The 22029-nt window shown below is 40.3% G+C and overlaps 2 protein-coding genes across 3 annotated transcripts in view; one reads left to right on the forward strand and one right to left on the reverse strand.

The window, feature by feature from the left end:
- Nucleotides 1-20695, forward strand: DDX17 (DEAD-box helicase 17). Of its 2 annotated transcripts, none has more exons than XM_055327967.1 (13): nucleotides 1-386; nucleotides 4992-5142; nucleotides 5789-5888; nucleotides 6484-6617; nucleotides 7263-7328; nucleotides 8608-8749; nucleotides 9438-9598; nucleotides 9686-9858; nucleotides 10203-10313; nucleotides 10776-10837; nucleotides 12384-12443; nucleotides 16406-16648; nucleotides 17627-20695. In XM_055327967.1, the coding sequence occupies exons 1-13, from the start codon at nucleotides 337-339 to the stop codon at nucleotides 18130-18132; spliced, it is 1959 nt and encodes a 652-aa protein (XP_055183942.1). In that variant the 5' UTR covers nucleotides 1-336; the 3' UTR covers nucleotides 18133-20695. The 2 variants fall into 2 exon arrangements, with proteins under 2 accessions (XP_055183942.1, XP_055183943.1); XM_055327968.1 differs by having other exon boundaries at nucleotides 2-386; nucleotides 16406-16642.
- Nucleotides 20693-22029, reverse strand: part of KDELR3 (KDEL endoplasmic reticulum protein retention receptor 3) — a 12770-nt gene continuing 11433 nt past the window's right edge. Inside the window, exon 5 of the mRNA XM_055327969.1 lies at nucleotides 20693-21607. Coding sequence (XP_055183944.1) covers nucleotides 21567-21607 — 41 coding nt within the window. The 3' untranslated portion in view covers nucleotides 20693-21566. The remainder of the gene's footprint in view (nucleotides 21608-22029) is intronic.

Genomic DNA, 22029 nt, shown 5'->3' on the forward strand with positions numbered 1-22029 from the left:
AGCTGGAGCAGTCTCAGCGCCGGCCGCCATTTTGTGCAGTCGCTGGGAAGGAAGGAGACGCCTAAACCGCGGCACTGCCGGGTTTGAGCGTAGCCAAACCTACCCACAGTTTTTATAACCCCGATTCTCTGTGTTTTGCTCCCGTCTCCGACGAGAGAGGCGGCGACGGTGGCGTCTGCGACGGGAGACAGCGCGTCGGAGCGAGAGAGCGCCGCGCCTGCCGCCGCCCCAACAGCGGAGGCGCCGCCGCCATCGGTCGTCACCAGACCGGAGCCGCAGGCCCTCCCGAGCCCGGCCATCCGTGCCCCGCTCCCAGATCTCTATCCCTTTGGGACCATGCGCGGAGGCGGCTTTGGGGACCGGGACCGGGATCGTGACCGTGGAGGGTAAGGGGGGAGGGGGAGAGGGAAGGCCTCGCGTGTGCGTGGGCCGGGGGGAGGGGGAAGGTTGTTTCCTGAGGAGACCGCAGCCTGCCGCCGAGCGGGAGACCTGGAGCCGACTGCGGGCCTGGGAGCGACGCCCCCGACTCCGGGAGGCGAGGCGACCTGGGACATAATAGCGGTTTGGTGTGCGGGCCTGCGGGTGGGCCTGCGCCCCGGGATCACGGGAGACCCGGCGTGGGGGGGGCGGCCTGGCGACGCCCCAGCCCCTCCTTTCGGACCGCCGTGGTGGCGGGGAGCCGGAGGGGCGGCCCGAGCGCGGCAGACCCAGCCTGGCCTCGCCTCGCCGCCCGGCTGCCGGGCCCGGCCGATTTGGGCAAGTCATTTGATCTCTCCAGGCCTCAGCGCTCATCTGTAAAACACGGATGTTCTTGCTGAGAAGAGGAGGAGGTCTCCGAGTTCGGCCTGGGAAAATCTTGACGCCAAATGGCTTCCCTTATCTTATCTGTCGCCAGAGATAACTGCTAAAGGAACTGGAAATCGAGTGGGAAACTAGACGCCAAATGGCTGATTTCTAGTTTTAAATGTATCTTAAAATCCCCTTTAGTCGTATTTCAGATAATTCGAAGCACGCACTTTGGACAGTAAAGCAGTGGAATTGTTTGCCATCTAAATGATCTTATTTGAGGAGGGAGGGTTTTTTGTTTTTTCGGTTTTTTTTTTTTTTTGTTGTTGTTGTTGTTGTTGTTGTTGTTACTGTAGGGTTCCCTCCCACCCTGTGTTCCGTTCTTCTCCAGTTGGGGCTGGAGTATTAGTTGCTCGGCCTGGTTAGAAAGTTTCGGTGCGATAATGCCACGGCTGAAAGTTAACAAGACTAAAGTTCTTCCCAGATACTGAGATTCAGATCTTAACATAAGTTAAAGGGAAAAGTTGCCTAAGAGATGCGAATGTTCGTGCTGTTAACTTTTTGTAATAAAGGTCTTATCTCTGGATAAATAATAATGGAACGCCAGTTATTAATATATATACATATGTGACCTTGGGCAAGATCCTGGACCTTTTTGTGAGCCTATTTTCTCAACTGAAGATGGGCATAATAATTGCCTTTACTTTGCATTGTTTTTGGGAATTGAGATCTATGTAAAATTGTGTCTTTGTGACAGGTGTTCTGTTGATATTTTCTCCGCAAACATTTTTGTCTTTTGCGGTTCAAATACAGAAGTCCCAGACCTCTAGTCACAAGCACCTCAATTCACTTGAATTGCCGAATAAAAAGGATTATTTTATTTATACCTTGTTAGGAAGGAAAATATTTGATCTTAGTGTTAAATTTGGAGGGCTAGAAGTGGAATGTTTGCTTAGAGTTTCACAGTATAGCTAAATTTAGAAGTGAATTTCAGTGCAACCACTTGAGACATAGTAGAAAATGACCCAATAATTCCTTTCTTAAGCTTTGTACCCTAGACACAAGCCTAGAGAAATCATTGTACATGTTCCCCAGCATTCATGTGCAAAAAATGTTCATACCAGCACTGTTCATGAAAATATTGGGAACCACTCTTCTGTCTAGATAAAGGGTGGGTATTCATTACAGTAGAATGTAACACAACCGTGAAAAAAGAAATGTGCATCAAAATGGATGACCAGCAAACATTGAAAAAGGAAGTTGTGGTAAAAGGATACGTATATGACCGGACTCCAAAAAGCAAAAATCAAGGTGGTAGTTGTAGTGGGTTTGTAAACTTGAAATAGGCACAGAGGGCTACCAAGGTACTGATCATGTTCTGTTTCTTTACCATACCATAGGTGTTTGGTTTAATACTTAATTTCACCATATACATGTTTTAACAAATTATTTGAAAAGAAGAAAAAGTAAATTACTGATCCATATTCTACTCCATATTGACTATCAGATGACATTTTTTTAAAGCTTTAAACTGTTCTTTTCACACAAAATGGCACTTTTTCATAATGTCTGTGTCCTAATTCTACATTTACCATGAAATTGCATTTATGATTTTGAGTTACTATATTCTTAACAATTACAGAGCCGAAATAGATTATTTTGAAAAGAGAGTAAAAGTGAGGTTAGTGTATACGTGTACATGTAAAATCCAAAAGTGATGTGCCTTGTACATTTAAACTAGCATGATATTGCACATTAATATAAATCTATAAATCTTCAGAGTTGTGTTTATTGCAAAGCAAAATTAAACTTAATGAGTGTAAGTATAGTATGCTAGGGATTAGGTTATGTGCATCTTTGAAGGATGGCAAGAATGCTCAAAAATTCTACAAGAGTAGAAAAAAAGGCTATCTTGAGTTTTGAGGTACGCTTTAATTATAAAGGTGGAAGACAGCATATTTTTAAAGAATTAGGTGTTTCAAATTATATGTGTAGTGTAGAATGGTATATCTTAGATAAATAGTCAAGGCCATAGGGAGATAGGAAAAAACCTCTCCTTTTGAATAAGTCTCAAAAGGAATGTTACTTTCCAAAGTTCTGTTTTCTTGTAGATCATTAGCTTAAGGTCTAGGTAGCATTGGAATGCAGCAGCAGCATTGGAACAACATCTAGAAACCATATACATTAGTATGAACTGGGCTGACAGACTCTAAAAATTGACATTACAATTCTTTGTAAGCCTGACAATCTAAAGACTTGGCTGATCTCTATAGATATGTGTTAGTTGCTTCATTTATAAGGAGGGATGTTGATGCAGGTGGTCTTTGTTCAGTATTGAGGTTTGGGCCTGATATCATTGATGCTATCATGGGTGTGTATATCTTTTGATTCCTGGTTTCTCATAACAAGTAGTATAAATGGAATCCACCAAGTTCTGCCCTTTGAGTGTAGATGCTCAGTAGTCCCAAGAAGATTTTCCACTATCAGTCTTTGTATGTTTGTATTTAGAGAAATGTCTAGCTGGGTAAGTAAGTTTTAGGAACACTTTGAATTCCAGGAAATTGAGGCCCTTTGAAATATTACAGCTACTGCCTGTCGATTATAAAGTGGAACCATCTGCAAGATGATGATATGAGTGGGTTAGAGTGGGAAAAGGAAGTTAAATTGAAATTCACAGTGTGTTCAGGAGTAAGGAAACGGAATGAAAACATCGTGTAAGTGTATACTATTTGTATACAAAGCAATGCCCCACACTTTGCTAGGTTGAAATACAGAAATGAAAACCATCTTCATGTTTTAGGAAAAGTAGGATGTTACAAGTTCGCCTAGTGGAAGATTGGCTTTAAATCTATTTCGAATTTTTAAAACCTAATTAATACAAGAGGTGCCTGGCAGACTCCATTGGAGCTTGTGACTCGATCTTGGGGTGGTGAGTTTGAACCCTATGTTGGATTTAGATTAATAAAAAGAATAAACTTAGAATAAGTAAAACCTTGAAGATTTACTTTTTTTTTTTTTTTTTTTTTTGTAAATTTGTAGTCAAATTAATAGTACTATTTTCCCTGGGAACAAAAAGAAAGTAAAGGTGGAGATAAAAAGGAAGGATAGGTCATAAATCAGTTCTGGCTATTCATTAGCCTAAACTAAATGTGAAGAGTAGCCTGCTAGTCTTGGGGAGGGGGTCTAGTAGTTTTCCTTAGATTAGCAGATAATAGGAGTGCTTATCACAATTAGTGATAAAGAGTTTTAAAGAAACTTCCAGTATGGGACAGCTTGGCTTGAAGTATATTTCCCTGCCCACAATGTTGCCTTTAATTTAAACATGAACTAATGCCTTCCCTTGCCTACATGTCTGAATGTTAAGTAAGAATATTCGATTTGATATCTCCAGCACCTGGTACAGTAACTACTTGTTGAATGAATACAGTTATGCTAACTTGTACTGAGTGCTTACTATGCCAGATACTTTTTTTCTTTAAGATTTTTTATTCATTTATTCATAAGAGACACAGAGGCAGAGACACAGGCAGAGGGAGAAGCAGGCTCCATGCAGGGAGCCCGACACGGGACTTGATCCCGGGACCCCAGGATCACACCCTGGGCCAAAGGCAGGCGCCAAACCACTGAGCCACCCAGGGATCCCCCAGATACTTTTTTTTTTTAAGATTTTATTTATTCATGAGAGATAACACAGAGAGAGGCAGAGAAGCAGGCACCTCACAGGGAGCCCGATGTGGGACTCGATCCCTGGACTCTGGGATCACACTGTGGTAATCAGATGCTCAGTGCCACCCTGGCACCCCTACCAGATACTTTTTTGAGCACTTTATATTAGTCACTTCATTTTCACAACAATCTCTGAAATAAGTGGTTGTATTGTTTCTACTTTACAGAGGAAACTGGAGTATAAAGAATTTAAATTGTTCAAATTGTACCATAAGAGGCAGAATCAAAATTCAAACCTTTGCAGTGATTTCTAAACTTAGAGTTGTTAATTTTTTATCTGTTGTAATCATACCTGTAACAATGTTACTGGATTGTGAAGGAAGTTTTACAGACTTTTTCAACATACTTTTGAGAAAATAAAAAAATATTCTTTGGAGGGGGCTTGATAGTATCCTAGGAAGCAGTCTTTTTGCTTGTTCTTATGCCACCCAAGGTATATTGCTTTTAAGATACTAATAAAAAGTTTTTGGTGTTTCTAGATTTGGTGCAAGAGGTGGTGGTGGCCTTCCCCCAAAGAAATTTGGTAATCCTGGGGAGCGTTTACGTAAAAAGAAGTGGGATTTGAGTGAGCTCCCCAAGTTTGAGAAGAATTTTTATGTAGAACATCCCGAAGTGGCAAGACTGACTCCGGTAAGTTTGGGGGATTTACCTTTTTTCTATACGCAGTAATGAACCAAGTTAACATTAGGCAGACTTCACTGCTGTTAGATGTTTAGTGTAGTAGTTCCCTTAGATTCTTACTAAGACTACTGGTACTTGCATGAGGAAACAGTTTAAATATTTACCTAATCTATTGTTTGGTTCTCGTTTATTGGCTATGCTTCCCAATTTGTCATATATGAGATTTTAACTATATGAGGTATCTTGTCCTTTCATCTACATTAAAACATTGACATAATGTACTTCTGTTTTTTTAACCTTGTGATTGTTTTGGACTCCACTCATTGAAATGTTCAAAAAAAGATATGATGGAAAAAGCACTTGGTCCAAGTTCCACTGTTTATCCCTCATCCTAGTTCTGGCCCTTGGGCAAATTTCTTTTAATATTTCTAAGTGTCTGTTTTCTCATGGGGAAAATAGAACTCTTCTCACATGCTTCATTAACTCAAAGTTGGGAGGATCTTTGCAAATTAATGAAGTTGAATGTATTTGAAAGCAGTATTAGAAGTGTTAGATATTTTCCAGTGTAACTGTATAGTTAATTGTTCATCTTAATTGGAACATAGTGTTGTATGTTTAGAGTAACTTATTTTTCTTACTTCGTTTTCTTCCATAGTATGAGGTTGATGAACTACGCCGAAAGAAAGAAATTACAGTGAGAGGGGGAGATGTTTGTCCTAAACCTGTGTTTGCCTTCCATCATGCTAACTTCCCACGTAAGTGTTCTTCAGTCCAGGATTGTAATTGTTAATATTATTGAATGGTAAACATGGATAATGGGTTATTTAAAGGTTTTGATTCAGGCTTAGGATTTTATTGAAAGAGGCAAGTTGAAACCTTTCATAAAAGTAATAATAAACTTTTTAAAAAATTTCAAGACTTTTAAGTAAATGCTGTATTGTTGCATAAGAGTTTTTTTATGCTTATGTTTTTTATTTTTAAGCTTTTTTGAGTTTTTCATCTTCCCCCTAGAAGTTTTGCCTCTACGTTTTAGAAAACAATGAAATTGCTTTCTAGCTGGATATAACTTGGCAAATAATATGTGACCAACAACCATGTGCCCATGCTGTATTAGAGACTTCAGGGCAATAGTTTTTAAGTATTGAAGGGAAGAGTAGATAACTAGGGCAATAGTCCTCTGAGATAGCCAGCAGGTCAGAGATTCAGTAACTAAAGAAAAAAAACAGCACTTCTCTTGGAGATATGAAGCTGGGTAAATCTTTCCTTTGATGAGCTGAATGGATTTTTTTTAGAATTCTATTGGCTGTGTCCTTGTTTTACCTGAAAGCACTGACATTTGTTCTCTTACAGAATATGTAATGGATGTGTTGATGGATCAACACTTTACAGAACCAACTCCAATTCAGTGCCAGGGATTTCCTTTGGCTCTCAGTGGTCGAGATATGGTGGGCATTGCTCAGACTGGCTCTGGGAAGACTCTGGCGGTATGTACCGGCAAGGGAATGTTAACATTATGGTAACTTATTTTGCAGATTATCCCATTAATTTTTTTTTAAGATTTATTCATGATAGAGAGTGAGGCAGACACACAGGAAGAGGGAGAAGCAAGCTCCCTGCAGGAACCTGATGTGGGTCTCGATCCCAGGACCCCAGGATCATGACCTGAGCCCAAGGCTCAACTGCTGAGTCACCATTCATTCTTTAAAAATTCTAATTCATCGGCTCCTGGGTGGCTCAGTCAGTTAGGTGTCTGCCTTTAGCTCAGGGCATGATCTCAGGGTCCTGGGATTGAGCTCCACATCAGGCTTGCTGCTCAGTGGGGAGCCGCCTCCTCCCTCTGCCCCTCCCCCTTCCATTCATGCTTTCTTGCTCACTCTCCCCCTCTCTCTCAAAATAAGTAAATAAAATATTTTTTTTAAAATTCTAATTCAGATAGTGTAGGTAGTTTCAGCTTTCTTAGGTATGGGAAATGTGTGAGTACGTTGTGTTCAAATTTACATTGCACATATGTGTAACAGTTGAGAGTTCTGTTTTCATTTTTGTAGTTAGGCATTATCAATTAACTATGGTAACTTAAGATAATGGCTTACTTTTGGAATAAGACTGTCATTGTTTTCCCCCCTCCCTAGTATTTGCTGCCTGCAATTGTTCATATTAATCACCAGCCCTACTTGGAAAGAGGAGATGGCCCAATTGTAAGTGTATTTATAATTCTAAAAATAATCACAGTTTAATGGTAACTGTGTTTCAGGCATTGTGCTTTACATGTGTCTTCAGATTTTATTCTCAAGCCCACCCTCTTTTTCTGGAAGTGATGTCTCCATCTTACTGATAAATTTTGACACAGTGCTATTAAATGATTAGTCCACAAAGTCATAATAGCTGTTAAATGGCTGAGTTTGATTTTGAATAGTCTTACTCTTAACTGCTATGTGTGCTGCCTTCATCTATAGGCATTTACTCTGCAGTAAAGTCAGAATTCTTAATTATTCAATGATTGTGTGAGGGATAAGGAAGTATGAAAATTATATCCCTGCCATTTGTATATAAGTCACATTTAGGATATGTATTCTTTGTGGTTAAGTAATACTTTTAAAATGTTTATAGGGCAATATGATTTTCTGGCTTATTTTCACTTTTGCTATTTCCTGTAAAATGTGTGGAGTGGTTATCAAACATTTTTAATACATTCTTACCTGTTTTTTAAAAATTGAGGGGTGCCTGACTGCCTCAGTCAGTAGAATATGCAGCTCTTGATCTCAGGCTGTGATTTGGGAGCCCCACGTTGGGTGTAGAGATTACTTTTAAAAAATCTTAAAAAAAAATAATCGAGCTTGCAGCTTGGATTTGATATGTGTTTACAAATAGGTACATTATTACTGTCTCAAAATAGTCACAAAAAGGAGTAACCTATAACTTTGCGATGTGTGATATATTCCACATTGCTAGTTGAATTAGCTAATTGAATTAGTAATATTTCATGGATCTACACAGAACAGGATCTGTTGTTAATAGTGTATATAATAACCTATTTCAAAGCGTCTTCTAATTCTGTATTGTTTTGATTATAAGTCACTGTTTTTAACCTAATGTGTCTGGCTGAAAGCTTACACTAGAAGTCAGAAAAATGTCTACTTTGCTCTTTCCTTATTCATCTAGTTTTCTACTAATATTTAATTTAATTAATCCTTGGCTAATGTCACTTGTTCATTTTGTGAGAGCTGTTTACCTAGTTAAAACTAGGTAATACAATCTGTAAATCCACTTAAAAAGCACAAACTATAATGAATCCTATATCAAAAGTAAACCATCATTTCACATGCTAAATGTTTTCTATCACACTCCCATATGCTGTCTTAAACTGTCTTCCCCTACCCCCTCACATAATTTTAAAGTACCAGATTAGACAATACAAAAAAAATTTAAATGACTTTTTTAATTTGATGGTGACTTAAACATGTGTGTTTGTTTCAGTGTCTAGTTCTGGCTCCTACCAGAGAGCTTGCCCAGCAAGTACAGCAGGTGGCTGATGACTATGGCAAATGTTCTAGATTGAAGAGTACTTGCATTTATGGAGGTGCTCCTAAAGGTCCCCAAATTCGAGACTTGGAGAGAGGTAATTTAAAAATATATATATATCATGTAAGAATTAACAATTTTTCTCATCTTACCAATTTTTATGAATGAAGTTGGAGAGGAAAATAGTGTATTATTTTTGGAAAAAAAGAGTAATTCAGCAGCTTAGAAATTCCCAGGTACAGTTAAACTGCTAATAAGGGAAAAGTTTTTACAGAGACAAAATTTAACTAGTGTGGGGTGCTTGGGTGGCTCAGTCCATTAAGCATCTGCCTTTAGCTCAGGTCATGATCCCAGGATCCTGGGATGGAGCCCCACTTCTGGCTTCCAGCATAGCAGGACGCCTGCTTTTCCCTCTCTCTCTGCTTGTGCACATGCTTTGTCTCTCTCAAATAACTAAAATCTTTTTTTTTTTCTTTTTTAATTTTAAAAGATTTTGTTTATTTACTCATGAGAGACAGAGAGAGGCAGAGACACAGGCAGAGTCTTCCATGCAGGAAGCCCGATGTGGGACTAGATCCCGGGTCTCCAGGATCAGACCCCGGGCCAAAGGCAACACTAAATCACTGAGCCACCTGGGCTGCCCAACTAAAATCTTTTTTAAAAATTTTAGTTAGTGCTCTCCAGTATTGAATGCAACCATCAGAGCTGGTGCTTCTTAGTTTGCTGAGGCTTGGACAGTGTATAAGGAATTCTTAGTTGGCTATATCTTTGGTTTTGTTTTACAGGTGTTGAGATCTGTATAGCTACTCCTGGGCGCCTGATAGATTTCCTGGAGTCAGGAAAGACAAATCTTCGCCGTTGTACTTACCTTGTACTGGATGAGGCTGACAGGATGCTTGATATGGGCTTTGAACCTCAGATCCGTAAAATTGTTGACCAAATCAGGGTGTGTAAAACTGATGATACACTGTCTTTATTCCCATTTCCTGTCACAGTTCCTTAGCCTAAAAGAAAGCCTTTCTTCTCCTGGTAGCCTGATAGGCAGACATTGATGTGGAGCGCAACCTGGCCAAAAGAAGTAAGACAGCTTGCAGAGGATTTCCTTCGTGATTACACCCAGATCAACGTGGGCAATCTGGAGTTGAGTGCCAACCACAACATCCTCCAGATTGTGGATGTCTGCATGGAAAGTGAAAAAGACCACAAGTAAGAGGGATTTTACTGTTTTGATAATGCTGTTAAACTTTTCCTGATAATCCTCCCAAAATTAAAGCATTGAAGAAGCCTGAAATTTTTTGAGGGCCAAAAAATGTTAAAAGCATTACTAGCTTACCAGCTATCAATTCTTTATCTCATTCTCCAGAGTATTGTAGTTACAAGCGAGGTACTGGATCCTTAGAATTAAATCCCAGTTCAGATAGTTAACAGCTGTATAGAAGATAATGTGAAAAGAGTACTGTAGTTTTGAGGAATTAATGTTGTATACATAGCTTTTACATAATGTGTGGGGAGATTTTATCTGAATGCACTTTTGCTGGTCTTGTTTTCAGGTTGATCCAGCTCATGGAGGAAATAATGGCTGAGAAAGAAAATAAGACAATAATATTTGTAGAGACAAAGAGACGCTGTGATGACCTCACTCGAAGGATGCGCAGAGATGGGTGAGTGCAGCACTGAGGTAATTAGCTTCAGGTTTTTTTTTTTTTTAACTTTTTTTTTTTTTTTAATTTTTATTTATTTATGATAGTCACAGAGAGAGAGAGAGGGGCAGAGACATAGGCAGAGGGAGAAGCAGACTCCATGCACCGGGAGCCCGACGTGGGATTTGATCCTGGGTCTCCAGGATCGCGCCCTGGGCCAAAGGCAGGCGCTAAACCACTGCGCCACCCAGGGATCCCAGCTTCAGGTTTTATATTTATAGTTTAGTAGGAATCTTTAAATTGGTATTATATATATTGTATATTTCAATAATGCCCATCATGCACCTTGCTCTTTGGATGGACAGTCATCTATTCATGTAGCCTAATAAACCTTCACAATTCTGTGTGATAGTGCTTCTTTTTAAAGTTTAGTTTCTCTTTTTTTAAAGATTTCTGAAATATTGGTCATTTTTCTTCTGACAGTTGGCCAGCTATGTGTATCCATGGAGACAAGAGTCAACCTGAAAGAGATTGGGTACTTAATGGTGAGTTAAGAACTAAATATTGTCCACACTCTATTTTAGGGATGGGCAAACTTTCTGTAAAGGATCAAGAAGTAAATATTTTCTGCTTTACAGACGATAACAGTGTATCGTCACAGTCACAGAATTTCTGTCAGTCATTTGGCTCATTACGGCAAAAAAGAATGGAAATAGGCAATATGTGAAGATCAGCTTGGTTGTATTGCAATAAAATAGTAAAAATAGTATTTCTAGATTTGTTTTTTTATAAACTTTTTTTTTTATTTTTTTTATTTATTTATGATAGTCACACAGAATGAGAGAGGGAGGCAGAGACACAGGCAGAGGGAGAAGCAGGCTCCATGCACCGGGAGCCCGACGTGGGATTCGATCCGGGGTCTCCAGAATCGCGCCCTGGGCCAAAGGCAGGCGCCAAACCGCTGCGCCACCCAGGGATCCCGTATTTCTAGATTTGATGCATAGGCCAGAGTTTGCCTAGCTCTGCTCTAGTTAATTGACTAGTAGGGACATTTTTTAGCATATCTCTGCTGTCTTTGAAGGTCACTAATGCTGGCTCTTTACACTTTTTTTGTAATTTAGACTACCTTTCTTTTATTTAATAAGGTCTTGTCTTTATAGACTGTTCACCAGCCTAGAGAGTTCCCCAAACCCTATACTTCTGGGATTTTTTTTTTTAAAAGGTTTATTTGAGAGCAAGCGTGCGCGGGAGTTAGGGGGGAGAGGGCAAGAGAATCTCAAGCTGACTGCGCTATGCGCAGAGTCCCATGCAGGCTTCATAGTATAGGCCTGATTGATTATTAATTCAATCTCTAGTCCTCTCCCATTCTCTAAGGGTAGGGCGTAGGGCTGAAAGTTCCAAGCTCATATAATCATGGCTTGGTCTTTGTGATAACCCATCCTGAAGTTCTCCGGGATTCCACCAAGCAATGCCTCAGCACAAAAGAAACTCATCATTCAGGAAATTCTGAGGGACTTGGGGTCTCTGTGTCAGGAACCAGGCAGGGTCAAAGACTAAGGATAAAAGGCTCTCCTAGCACCTCTGTGTACAAGGGTTTTAGGAACTCACAGCCAGGACTTGGGGGCAAAGACTAATACATATTGCCTATTACTTCACAGAAGAAAGTACGGTTTCTCCTTTCACTCCACATCTTTTAAACTTGTTTCCTCTCCTGCTACTTTTGGTTTTATTTCATTTGGAAAGTAAATTTATTTCATTTCACAGTTATGCATAATTTAAGGGGAAAAAATTCTAGCTCGTTTTAATTTTGTTTCAAATTGCTATACAGTTTTAATAGTACTTGATCATTAGGGGTAGCTTTTTGTCTGTTCATATGCTAAAGTGAGTATAATAAAGATTTTCATAGAAGTACTATTTCCCTTGAATTTAATCTTTTAAGAGCTTGTTATGTTCTGGCACCATTATTTGAAGTTGAACATGGTAGAGTAAAAGGCCAGATAGCTAAGAATGTTTGCATGGTTATTTTATAAAGATAATACCTTATCCTTGATTGGGTAACTTGACTTTTGTGGTACTATGCTTGTTTTACAGAGTTCCGTTCAGGAAAGGCTCCCATCCTCATTGCCACAGATGTAGCCTCCCGTGGGCTAGGTTTGTATAGATAGGTGTCTCTGTCAATGGTATATGTATCTTTTGGTTTAAAGATTTGTTTGTCATTTCAAATTAGAGTTGTATATATGTGTGTTTAGATAAATATTCAAAAGAGAAGAATATAAAGTGTGATTTCCCCCCCCACAACTGTTTTTTTATTTTTATTTATTTTTTTATTTTTATTTTTTGTGGTTTTCTTTTTTTTTTTTTTTTCCTTTTATTTTCAAAGTCTCTTCCTGCTCCTGACAAACAGGCTTTGGTCTTCAGCAAGGCCTAGGCATGACTGTTCATTTAGAGGGACAGGAGACATTCAGTTGAACAGCTCAGCTGCTTCTTGGTTTTATTCTATTTTCTGGCTGTAGAATGAGCCTAATTGAACCTAAGCTATTAGAAACTGGTTTCCACAATTGTTCTTCTCCCTATAGCAGTCTATTTGTGCTAGATGTGTATGTGAGGTCCAATTCTGTGAATGCTAACATAATGTATTCTTGGGATTTAATAAGTCTATAAGTATGTTATCATTCAGCAATTAAATCTACATTGCCCAATTTTATTTACTGATGTAAAATTATTATGGACACTCAGTTACCCCTCTTCCCACCCGTGTGCCTATTATCGGTGTGCTGTCTTCCAATTTAAGAACTTAATTTGAAGCTCGTGTTCTTTTGGAGTTTTCCACCCATTATAATTTGAGAGTTATATAGAACTATCTTGGGGTACTTTATCCCATTATTCTGAGGTAAACAGGTATAACTCAAAACTTTTAAATTAAAAATGACATTTCTATCAAAATTGACAGATATTTAATTTCTTGCCTAGTAAGGTGAGAAGTACCATATTCCCTTGTAATACTTAACATAAAGAGGATAAATGTTCAACTGGAATACAAAGGAGTGAAAGCTTTTTGTACATTGCACTCATCATTCCCTCCTTCAGAGGTGGTGACCTGCAGCCATGACTGAAAATTGTCTCTGCCCTCTGAGGTCATGTCTGGATCTGTGCGGTTAGAACTCTGGGCCTGTTGGGAGAAGAGGCTGAGGCCTGAAAGCAGTTTACACAAAAGCTTTCAGTAATGGTGGTTTTTAAACAGGCTTGCTATGTGCTGGTAGCTTCTTTGTGCATCTTGCCTAGACAATTAAAAATATTTGTTCCTTTCCCCCTTGCATTTCTAAACCAAATCAATTGGCTACCATTAGAATGACTTAGACTCTTCATCCCACCCCCACTCATGCAAGTGCGGGGAGAGGGAAGGTACCTGAGTCTGTTTCTTGTTACTCAGCATCAGTGCTTGTTTTGGGCCCCTTTGTTTGCTGCCTCATAAAAATCAAAAGGAGGGGGAAAACCCACCAAAATGGCAGAATGCTGACCAAGGTCCTACAAGATCCTGGAAAGTGAAGGCTTCTCCCTCACAGACAGGGGTGCAATTTTCAGCTGAGTCACCAGGCCTTTTTTCACTTCCTGTCGAGCGATGGCCTCTTAAATGTTCCCTTCAGGTAAGTTCTTCACTTCCCATAGTTTTATGATAGTCATCCTCAGGAAGCCACTATTCCCTTTCCACTGGGATAGTTTTAATTTTTCCTTTTTTTTTTTTGTTGAAACTACACACTGTGAAACATAAAAGTATTGAAATTTATTTTGTTTTGTTTTTTAACAGAAGCTTTGATATCAGCTGCAGCTCACTCAGTACATGGCCGAGGCAAATCTACATCGGCCCGAAGCAGCTCTAGATGAGCCTATTGGCTAGTTTCAGTCCCTCCCAGTTAGCGATTGGATATCCAGGCCATGTCATAGGGCTTGTCACTCAAAAAGTTATTATCCTAGGCAGCTAGCCCAAACATGAACTTTTCAGTTTCTTACCCTGCTACGGCATCTTCTCTAAAGGCAACAAGATAATATTGTGGCAGTGCACAAATAACATCAGGGCAGGCTTGACTGGAGAAAACCAAGTTCTGCGCTTGCTCCTATGTGCCCTCAGCCAGCTCTATGTGTATACACACAGGACACCTTTCTAGTATGAAGAACTGGCACCATGTCTTTCCCTTATTGAACCCCTCCAGAGATACTCCCAAGTCTTAGTTTCTGAACTGCCGACTCCAGTCTTCCGTGCTTTCTGCAAGGAAAGCACACAGCTGTGCATTCACTGCAGTCCTTCAACTTGCTCTGCTGCTCGTGGTCAGACACCATGGGACTGACTAAGGAGCATTATCCTAGCTCTGAAGAAGTGGCTGTGGAGCATAATTTCCCATCCCCCATCTTCCGTCCATCCTGGCCCCGTACCTTTTTGTTTTTCCTTTGTTGCATCAACGACTCTAGCCGGAGACTCACGCTGCCCCCTGTGATAACTGCCTTCTCGTCTTTCTGGTGTGATTTCAGGACTTTAGGGGTCAGTAAAGACTGAGGAGCCTTTATTGTAATAAGAAACAGACATAATGCCCCTTTCTTCACAGGCCCTTTAACAACAGCTGAATTTTTTTTTTTTTTAATCATCTCCCCTTTCCCCTGAAATTAATCCAGTCTGGGCAATAGATGCAGTCTGACCCTTTGGATGTAACTTACATTTTTTTATTAATTATTTTTTTCTACAATCACCCCAATTATCCTTGGGGGAGGCGTTGGAGGACCTGAAATTTTTACCCGAACCCAGGTTCTCCGGCGCTTGGCAACCAAATGGGGCTACAGAGAAGCATCTAAGCCAGTTCACAGAGCGAGCGTGTGTGGGGACTTCTCACTGCCACGGACCCTTGATGCATGCTCCCCGCGCTCCAGTGGTCCCGTGTCAGAAGGCGGAGTTTTCGAAAGGAGGCCGCCAAAAATAAAAGGCAAAGAGACGGGATCGGCTGCAGCGGTTTCCCAAAGGAGGAGGGAGTGTGCATCGGTCTGGTAACAAACAGAGAATGTTTTTTAATTATTTATATCACAAAAATCTGTGTTTTATCTAGGATATTTTCTGAATATTCTTTGTAAAATGCAGATTTTTTTCCACAAAACATTAGGATTCTTTGTTATAATAGATTTGTTTGTTTAAGTAGGTAAAAATAAACATTTAGCTGAAAGCATTACACTAACATTTACATACTTTAAGCATTAGGAGGTTATTCAACCCAATTCCCAGCAGTGGATAGAACATTAAAGTGTCTCAAGGTTTCATGGTTTTTCCCACCCTCTTTGGCTATTTAATTTCCCAGGTTATGTAGACCATCTTTGATAATTGAAGCAAGTACTGAGTTGAAATAACCTTGAGTTGAGAAAAAAAAAAAAAAACCTCATTTGGCAGAGCTGGGCTTGGTAGTACAGTGAAATTTTAGTGTAATGTGCTCTTGCGGTAATTGAAAGGGGAAAGATAATTTGGATAATTTTGCAAAGGAAAATAGGTGTGTACTTAACTTTGCCTCTGATCAGTTTTTTAAAATACAAGAGCAAAACATTTTTTAATCTAAATATTTCAATTAAGTCTCCTTGAAAATGTAGTAATAAAGTATATGAAGTTTCTTTTTTCATTTTGCTCTGTGACTGGTTTAAAGGTAAGTTTGTTATATTACTGGTAGATTTTGCCAGGCTTCTCCCAACAGAGTAGAAGTAATTTGACCTTGTACCTTATCAGTGGTAACCACTTTGCTTCTACATTTCCAGTTTGGAAAAGGAGCTGGAATTGGATACGATTCCTGCCGGTTTATTGGTTAAAATAAAGAAGAGGCAGGAGTTTGGATGGTTGGATGGGATTCCCTTAGGATTTTACAGCTGATAAAGATGCCACTTCCTGTGCATGTCCCAAGAATCATTCATCCTCTTTTACTCTGTTGGGATGAGTCTTTTTTTGTTCGTGTTCAGTGTGGTTACTAACTTAGTCTTCTTTCCTCTTGCTGTCATCTGCATTCGTGCTTCCCACCTGTTGTTGGCATGTCCTTTACCTTCTCTTTCCCTGCTACATCAACCTGCACACTGACTCATCGTTGGCTTTGAAGATGTGGAAGATGTCAAGTTTGTGATCAACTATGACTATCCAAACAGCTCAGAGGATTATGTGCACCGTATTGGCCGAACAGCCCGTAGCACCAACAAGGGCACCGCCTACACCTTCTTCACCCCAGGGAACCTAAAGCAGGCCAGAGAGCTGATCAAAGTGCTGGAAGAGGCTAACCAGGCTATCAACCCAAAACTGATGCAGTTGGTGGACCACAGAGGAGGCGGCGGAGGAGGGGGTAAGGGTAAGTCCTGGAGTTTTCCAGGTACTGCCAAGGTATCTTTTTGTTTTTTAAGTCCTGTTGAAAGCTTTTGAGTATGTTGCTTAATAACAGAGGACAGTGATGAGTAGTTTTTCATAGTCTCTTTTAAGTAAGCCCATATTGAAGGTTGCGAGGTGGGGGCTGTGGAGATTGTCCAGTATTTCCATAGGCAGTATTATAAAACTGGCCTTTGTGTTTTGAAGTACATGGTACATGTTCAGAATTAAGCTGAATTCTGATTGGTTTTAATACCTTCAAAAGCCTTAGTGTAGTATATTAGGTTTTCAGTTTTTAAGGTGAAGAGATGAGTAATTTTACACCATTTTATGGTAGTAGAAACAGGCATAATTAATGGATCTGAAAATTGGATAGTTGCAAATATACTTGGATCAGGGTTTCTTGACTACCATACAAGTTTGGAATTATTTTGTCCCAAACTTATTGCATGCTGAAGCCATTAAAATCACCCAAGAAGTTTTTTAAAATAACAAGTTTTTTGGTTTTTAAGTGGGTTTGGAATTGAGCCTAGGATCCTAAAGCTTGTGAGGTAATTCTGATGCATTTAGGTCCACAAAACAACATAGAGAACCCACTAGTAGAGGGTCCTGGTAGGGTATTCTGAACTTAGCTGCTTGTCTTTGTTCTTTAACCTGTGGTAAGTCACCTAAACTTTTTTACCATTGTTCCTGCATTTTGAAGATTGTATTTCTCAGTAAATCCTCAAAAGGAAAAAGGACATAAAACGGTGAGAAGTTGAATGACCTTTAATATTCACCATTTTTTCTGAATATGACCTATTAAAGAATCAGATTATGGGTATAGTTTTAAAGTAATTTGGAGCCTGGCCTAGTTAAAAGATCAGCAAAGAGCATTGAATACTTTTGTGTTGTAGAGTTTTTACATCTGGTTGCATTTGGATTGTGTATCTGGCATTAAAGATACCTCGTGTCTTCCCCTTAGGAGGTCGTTCTCGATACCGGACCACTTCTTCAGCCAACAATCCCAATCTGATGTATCAGGATGAGTGTGACCGGAGGCTTCGAGGAGTCAAGGATGGTGGCCGGAGAGACTCTGCGAGCTATCGGGATCGTAGTGAAACCGATAGAGCCGGTTATGCTAACGGCAGTGGCTATGGAAGTCCAAATTCTGCCTTTGGAGCACAAGCAGGCCAATACACCTATGGTCAAGGCACCTATGGGGCAGCTGCTTATGGCACCAGTGGCTATACAGCCCAAGAATATGGCGCTGGCACTTATGGGGCTAGTAGCACCACCTCAACTGGGAGAAGTTCACAGAGCTCTAGCCAGCAGTTTAGTGGGATAGGCCGGTCTGGGCAGCAGCCACAGCCACTGATGTCACAACAGTTTGCACAGCCTCCAGGAGCTACCAATATGATAGGTTACATGGGGCAGACTGCCTACCAATACCCCCCTCCTCCTCCTCCCCCTCCTCCTTCACGTAAATGAAACCACTCAAGTGGTAGTGACTTGTGCAGACTTAATACATTTAAAGGAACGCTGTCTTTCCCCTTTTTTTTTCTCTTCCCCTTTTCTTTCTTTTTCTTTTTTTTCCCCCAACCATTGTGATTTGTCTTTCATGCAGATTAGTTAGAATTCACTGCCAGGTTTCTTCTGTCCGCCAAAATGATCCAGTCTGTAATAACAGATTTTGTAAAAAACATATATATATATAGCCGACTGGAAGAGATTTTTGTTTTCCCCAACTTCTTGCATGTTGAGGATACTTGAGCTATTTTTCATCTTAAAAGAAAAAGTAAGGTATTAGGCCCTTTTGTGGGAGCCCATTTTTTTGTTGTCCTGAGTTGGGGTAGGGGGGAGGGTAGAGGGTTGAATTCTGCAGAAGAAGATGGCATCTGTGCTTTTAGATTGCTCACATTACTGGGTTAGAAAACCAAGAGGGAATTCCCTGCACATTTTCTGTATTGCTTTTTAATGTTCCTCAGGCCTGATGAGTTTCTAAGACAATGCTTTGCCATTGTCATTTTGGCTGATTGCTTGTTAAGTGCATTTGACAGTTTAAAAAAATTCCTAATTGGTTTTGTCTCCCTTATATTCCGCCTTGCCCCTTCCCAATTACTGAAAAATAACCATTTTAGTCAGGTTAGACATTGAATTGCTGAGTCTGAGTTTCTTAAGTGTATCTTTTAAATTAAAAACCCCAAGTGTTTATTGCAATGGTTAAATGTAGCCTCTCAGCATCTGGGTGGAAGCTGCCTATTTTTCTTCCCCACATAACCAGGGACCATCTGTGAAATTCATTTTCCAATTAGATAGCTGCTCTGAGCAGAATGAACATAAATGCTCACTGAAAATTTATTAACCAGTTAGTTAAATAACCAGTTAAGTATGCATCCACCTACAGTGTAAAAACCACCTTTAATTATAAACCGAATATACTCAGCGGCAAATTTTCTTTTTATCTCAGTTGTAGAGCTAGAATACAAAAGCACCTCTTTGCTAGCTACTCAGCCCTTTTGGCCAAATTATCTTGAATAAAGAACCTTTGGGGTCTGTTAAGAAAGCTCTTAATTCTCTTCATACTCTTCTCTGCAGTGCTTTGTAACAGCTCTTGGATGCAAATTTTCTTCAGCATCCTTTTGCACTCAGCTTTTTACAGGTAGGTAGTGCTTAAGAAAAGTTACAGAGGACTAAGCCCAAGTCCTCACTTTTCTTCCTCCTGAAGGTAGGTGAGTTTGTTCCCTTCCAGTAGTGATACTGTTTTACTGAGACTTCCTATAGCACATGAGCCTAGAAAGGATTTTCTGCTCTTGTGTGTTCACTGTAACAGGACAGGACAAGGAGATCAGACGACCCCAGAACCCTCTTCCATATCCAGTGTTGGACTATTAATTTTTTATGCTTGTATTGGTATTGTTGGTTAACAATGTAGTTAAAGGGGGAAGGCTCCACTGCATCCTTTGGCTAAGGACTGAGGGTGCTTGCTGGTTTGTAATATCTAAATACTTGAGGTTTTTTTTTTTTTTGTTTGTTGTTTTTAAAAAATTCTTTAGGGAGAGGAAAGGGATGGTTTCTGAGGGGTTCTGAAAAGTATGGTTGAATGTGCAACATACAGGTAGGTTGTCAGCATAAGCTGAAATGTACGCATGTGAGAACTTGTCGTCCCCCATCCCCCCCACACACACTTTTTCTTTAACTGTACTCTTTTCTCCCTTCGAGAAGTTAAGGCTGAGGGAGGATGGTAGGCACAGGAAAATCTGGCAAAACTGCTCTGTGCTTTCAAACCAAAGTGCCCCCTCACCCCTGAAAAAGAAAAAAAATTTTCTTTTTTTGGTCTAAGCATTGACCAGTCCATTGTTGATATTTCTTTGTACACCAGAATTCTGATTATTTTTAAACAGAGGTGCCACCATAAGGGGTGTCCTTCTTTACTCTCTTGCAGGTCTTAATGCAGCTTTGTGGGAAAGGTCTCTGGGCAGGCAAGTGGTATTTGGTCTGCTGCTTGCCAACCCTTTTCCCCCCAGGGATGCTGTGGTCATAAAGTCAAAATAACAGCATATTCCAAATCTCAAAAGCTATTGTGGCCTGAGCACAGCTGAAATCTAGCAGAGTCTTTCATATATAGTTTTAGAGTAACTCTTCTGTTTCTTTGTCACTCATAATTCACGTTCTGCCTTTGCTTCAGAACATGAGCAGAAGAGTCCTCATGTGATGCTAGTTATTATTGCAGTCATGGTTGAAAGTCATTTAGGGAAAGGATTTCAATATTAAGCTGTGGGGCTGCTTCTCCCCAATACCTCCCTAACAATTCGTTGTGTGGACTTCTCTCATCTAAAAGGTTGGTGGCTTTTTGCTTGGGATCAGTGCTCTATTCATGTGTTGCTGGTCTCTGAACACATTCCTGTTGCGTTAAGACTTGAAAGATTTGTAGATGTGTGATGTTCAGGCACAGGATGCTAAGAGCTATGTTACTATTCTTAGTTTGTAAATTGTCCTTTTGATACCATCTTGTTTTCTTTTGTAGGTATAAATAAAACACTGTTGACAATAAGGCGTGAACTTTTTATTGCTTGAAAATTATCTGACTGTAGTCCAGTGGTAGTTTTCTTAACAGTTTTTATTCAAATTTGGGGACGTCAGATTGAGTAATCCCCTTAGCACCTAAAAATGTGAAAGGGAGGTGGGACTGATTGAATTTAATGAAAGAATTTGAGTCACAAAGCAAGGCTGGGCACCTAGTAGGTAAAGGCTTGGGCATTTGTTTCCTTATTGGTAAATGGTGGTCATGGTAGCGGTACCCACCTAGGTGGGATTAAAGTACTGTCTAGACCTGCTGTGAGCTATAGCAAGACCCAAGTCCATTGTAAAAGTGAGGGAGGAAACTACTTAGGTCTAACCAAAGCTAATAAATTTGGCTTTCACTTATGGCCTGAAGGCAGGTTGAAAGTGAAGTGACATTTCACACCCATTAAGACTGGATCACCTCTGTATCACTCCCGAAACTTCGTCTTCTATCTGGAAAGTGAAAATCACAACAACATGCTTCTAATACTTGAAGTCTGATCTTTGGGGGACATTTGCCTTATACACAGACTTCTTTTCGGATGGGATTGACTGTTAGCGTGAGGGTCATGCTAAGACCTTAAGGAGCAATGGTTTATTTGACCCATCCATGGATTAAGCACCTAATATTTCTTTATACACAGTTGATGTGAGGCACCATGCTTGTGTAATTGGCCTAAACTTTTTGTTGGTGCTATAATTTAAGGGACCGGGGAGAACGTCTTCTAGATAGATCAGTGCTTTGCTGAAATCCACACTAAGCATTTTTCTGATTTTAACACTTGGCCCAAGTCATCCAGGAGAACATTTCAAATAGCTTGCTCTGTGTCCTTGTTAAGGTGTAGAATCATCTCAGGCCCTCAAATGGGCATTGGAAGACTTAACTTCTTTCCTTTAAGGACTAGAAAAAAATGGAGTGAAATTAGAATTTATCACGCTGCAGACTCCCTTGTAACTGCAGAGTCTCTAATCTCTGGTTCATAATAGGTGTTTGGCTGTTGAAGCCAAGGGGGAAGCTTCATCCCAGGTTAAACTACAGGCTTAGTGACACGCCCGCCCCAAGCCATCTTGGTTACTGATCCCCCTTTCCCTTAGGCCATAAACAGTTGGCCTCCATTTCTGATTCACTTGAGATCTGCCCACAAACTGGTGACCAACTGAACAACGGCAACTGCCCCATCCCTAGTCTCCCTACTTTGGTTGCCTTTTATTCTACACAGCAGCCTCTGGGCTGGTTCTTCAGCCCCTCTGGTGGCTGCACTTGGCCATCTGTGCAATGCAAACCTGTAACCTCCTGCCCATCCCCACCTCCAGCTTTGCTTG

The sequence above is a fragment of the Nyctereutes procyonoides genome, unplaced genomic scaffold, assembly GCF_905146905.1.
Source record: "Nyctereutes procyonoides isolate TBG_1078 unplaced genomic scaffold, NYPRO_anot_genome, whole genome shotgun sequence".
NCBI classification, from domain to species: domain Eukaryota; kingdom Metazoa; phylum Chordata; class Mammalia; order Carnivora; family Canidae; genus Nyctereutes; species Nyctereutes procyonoides.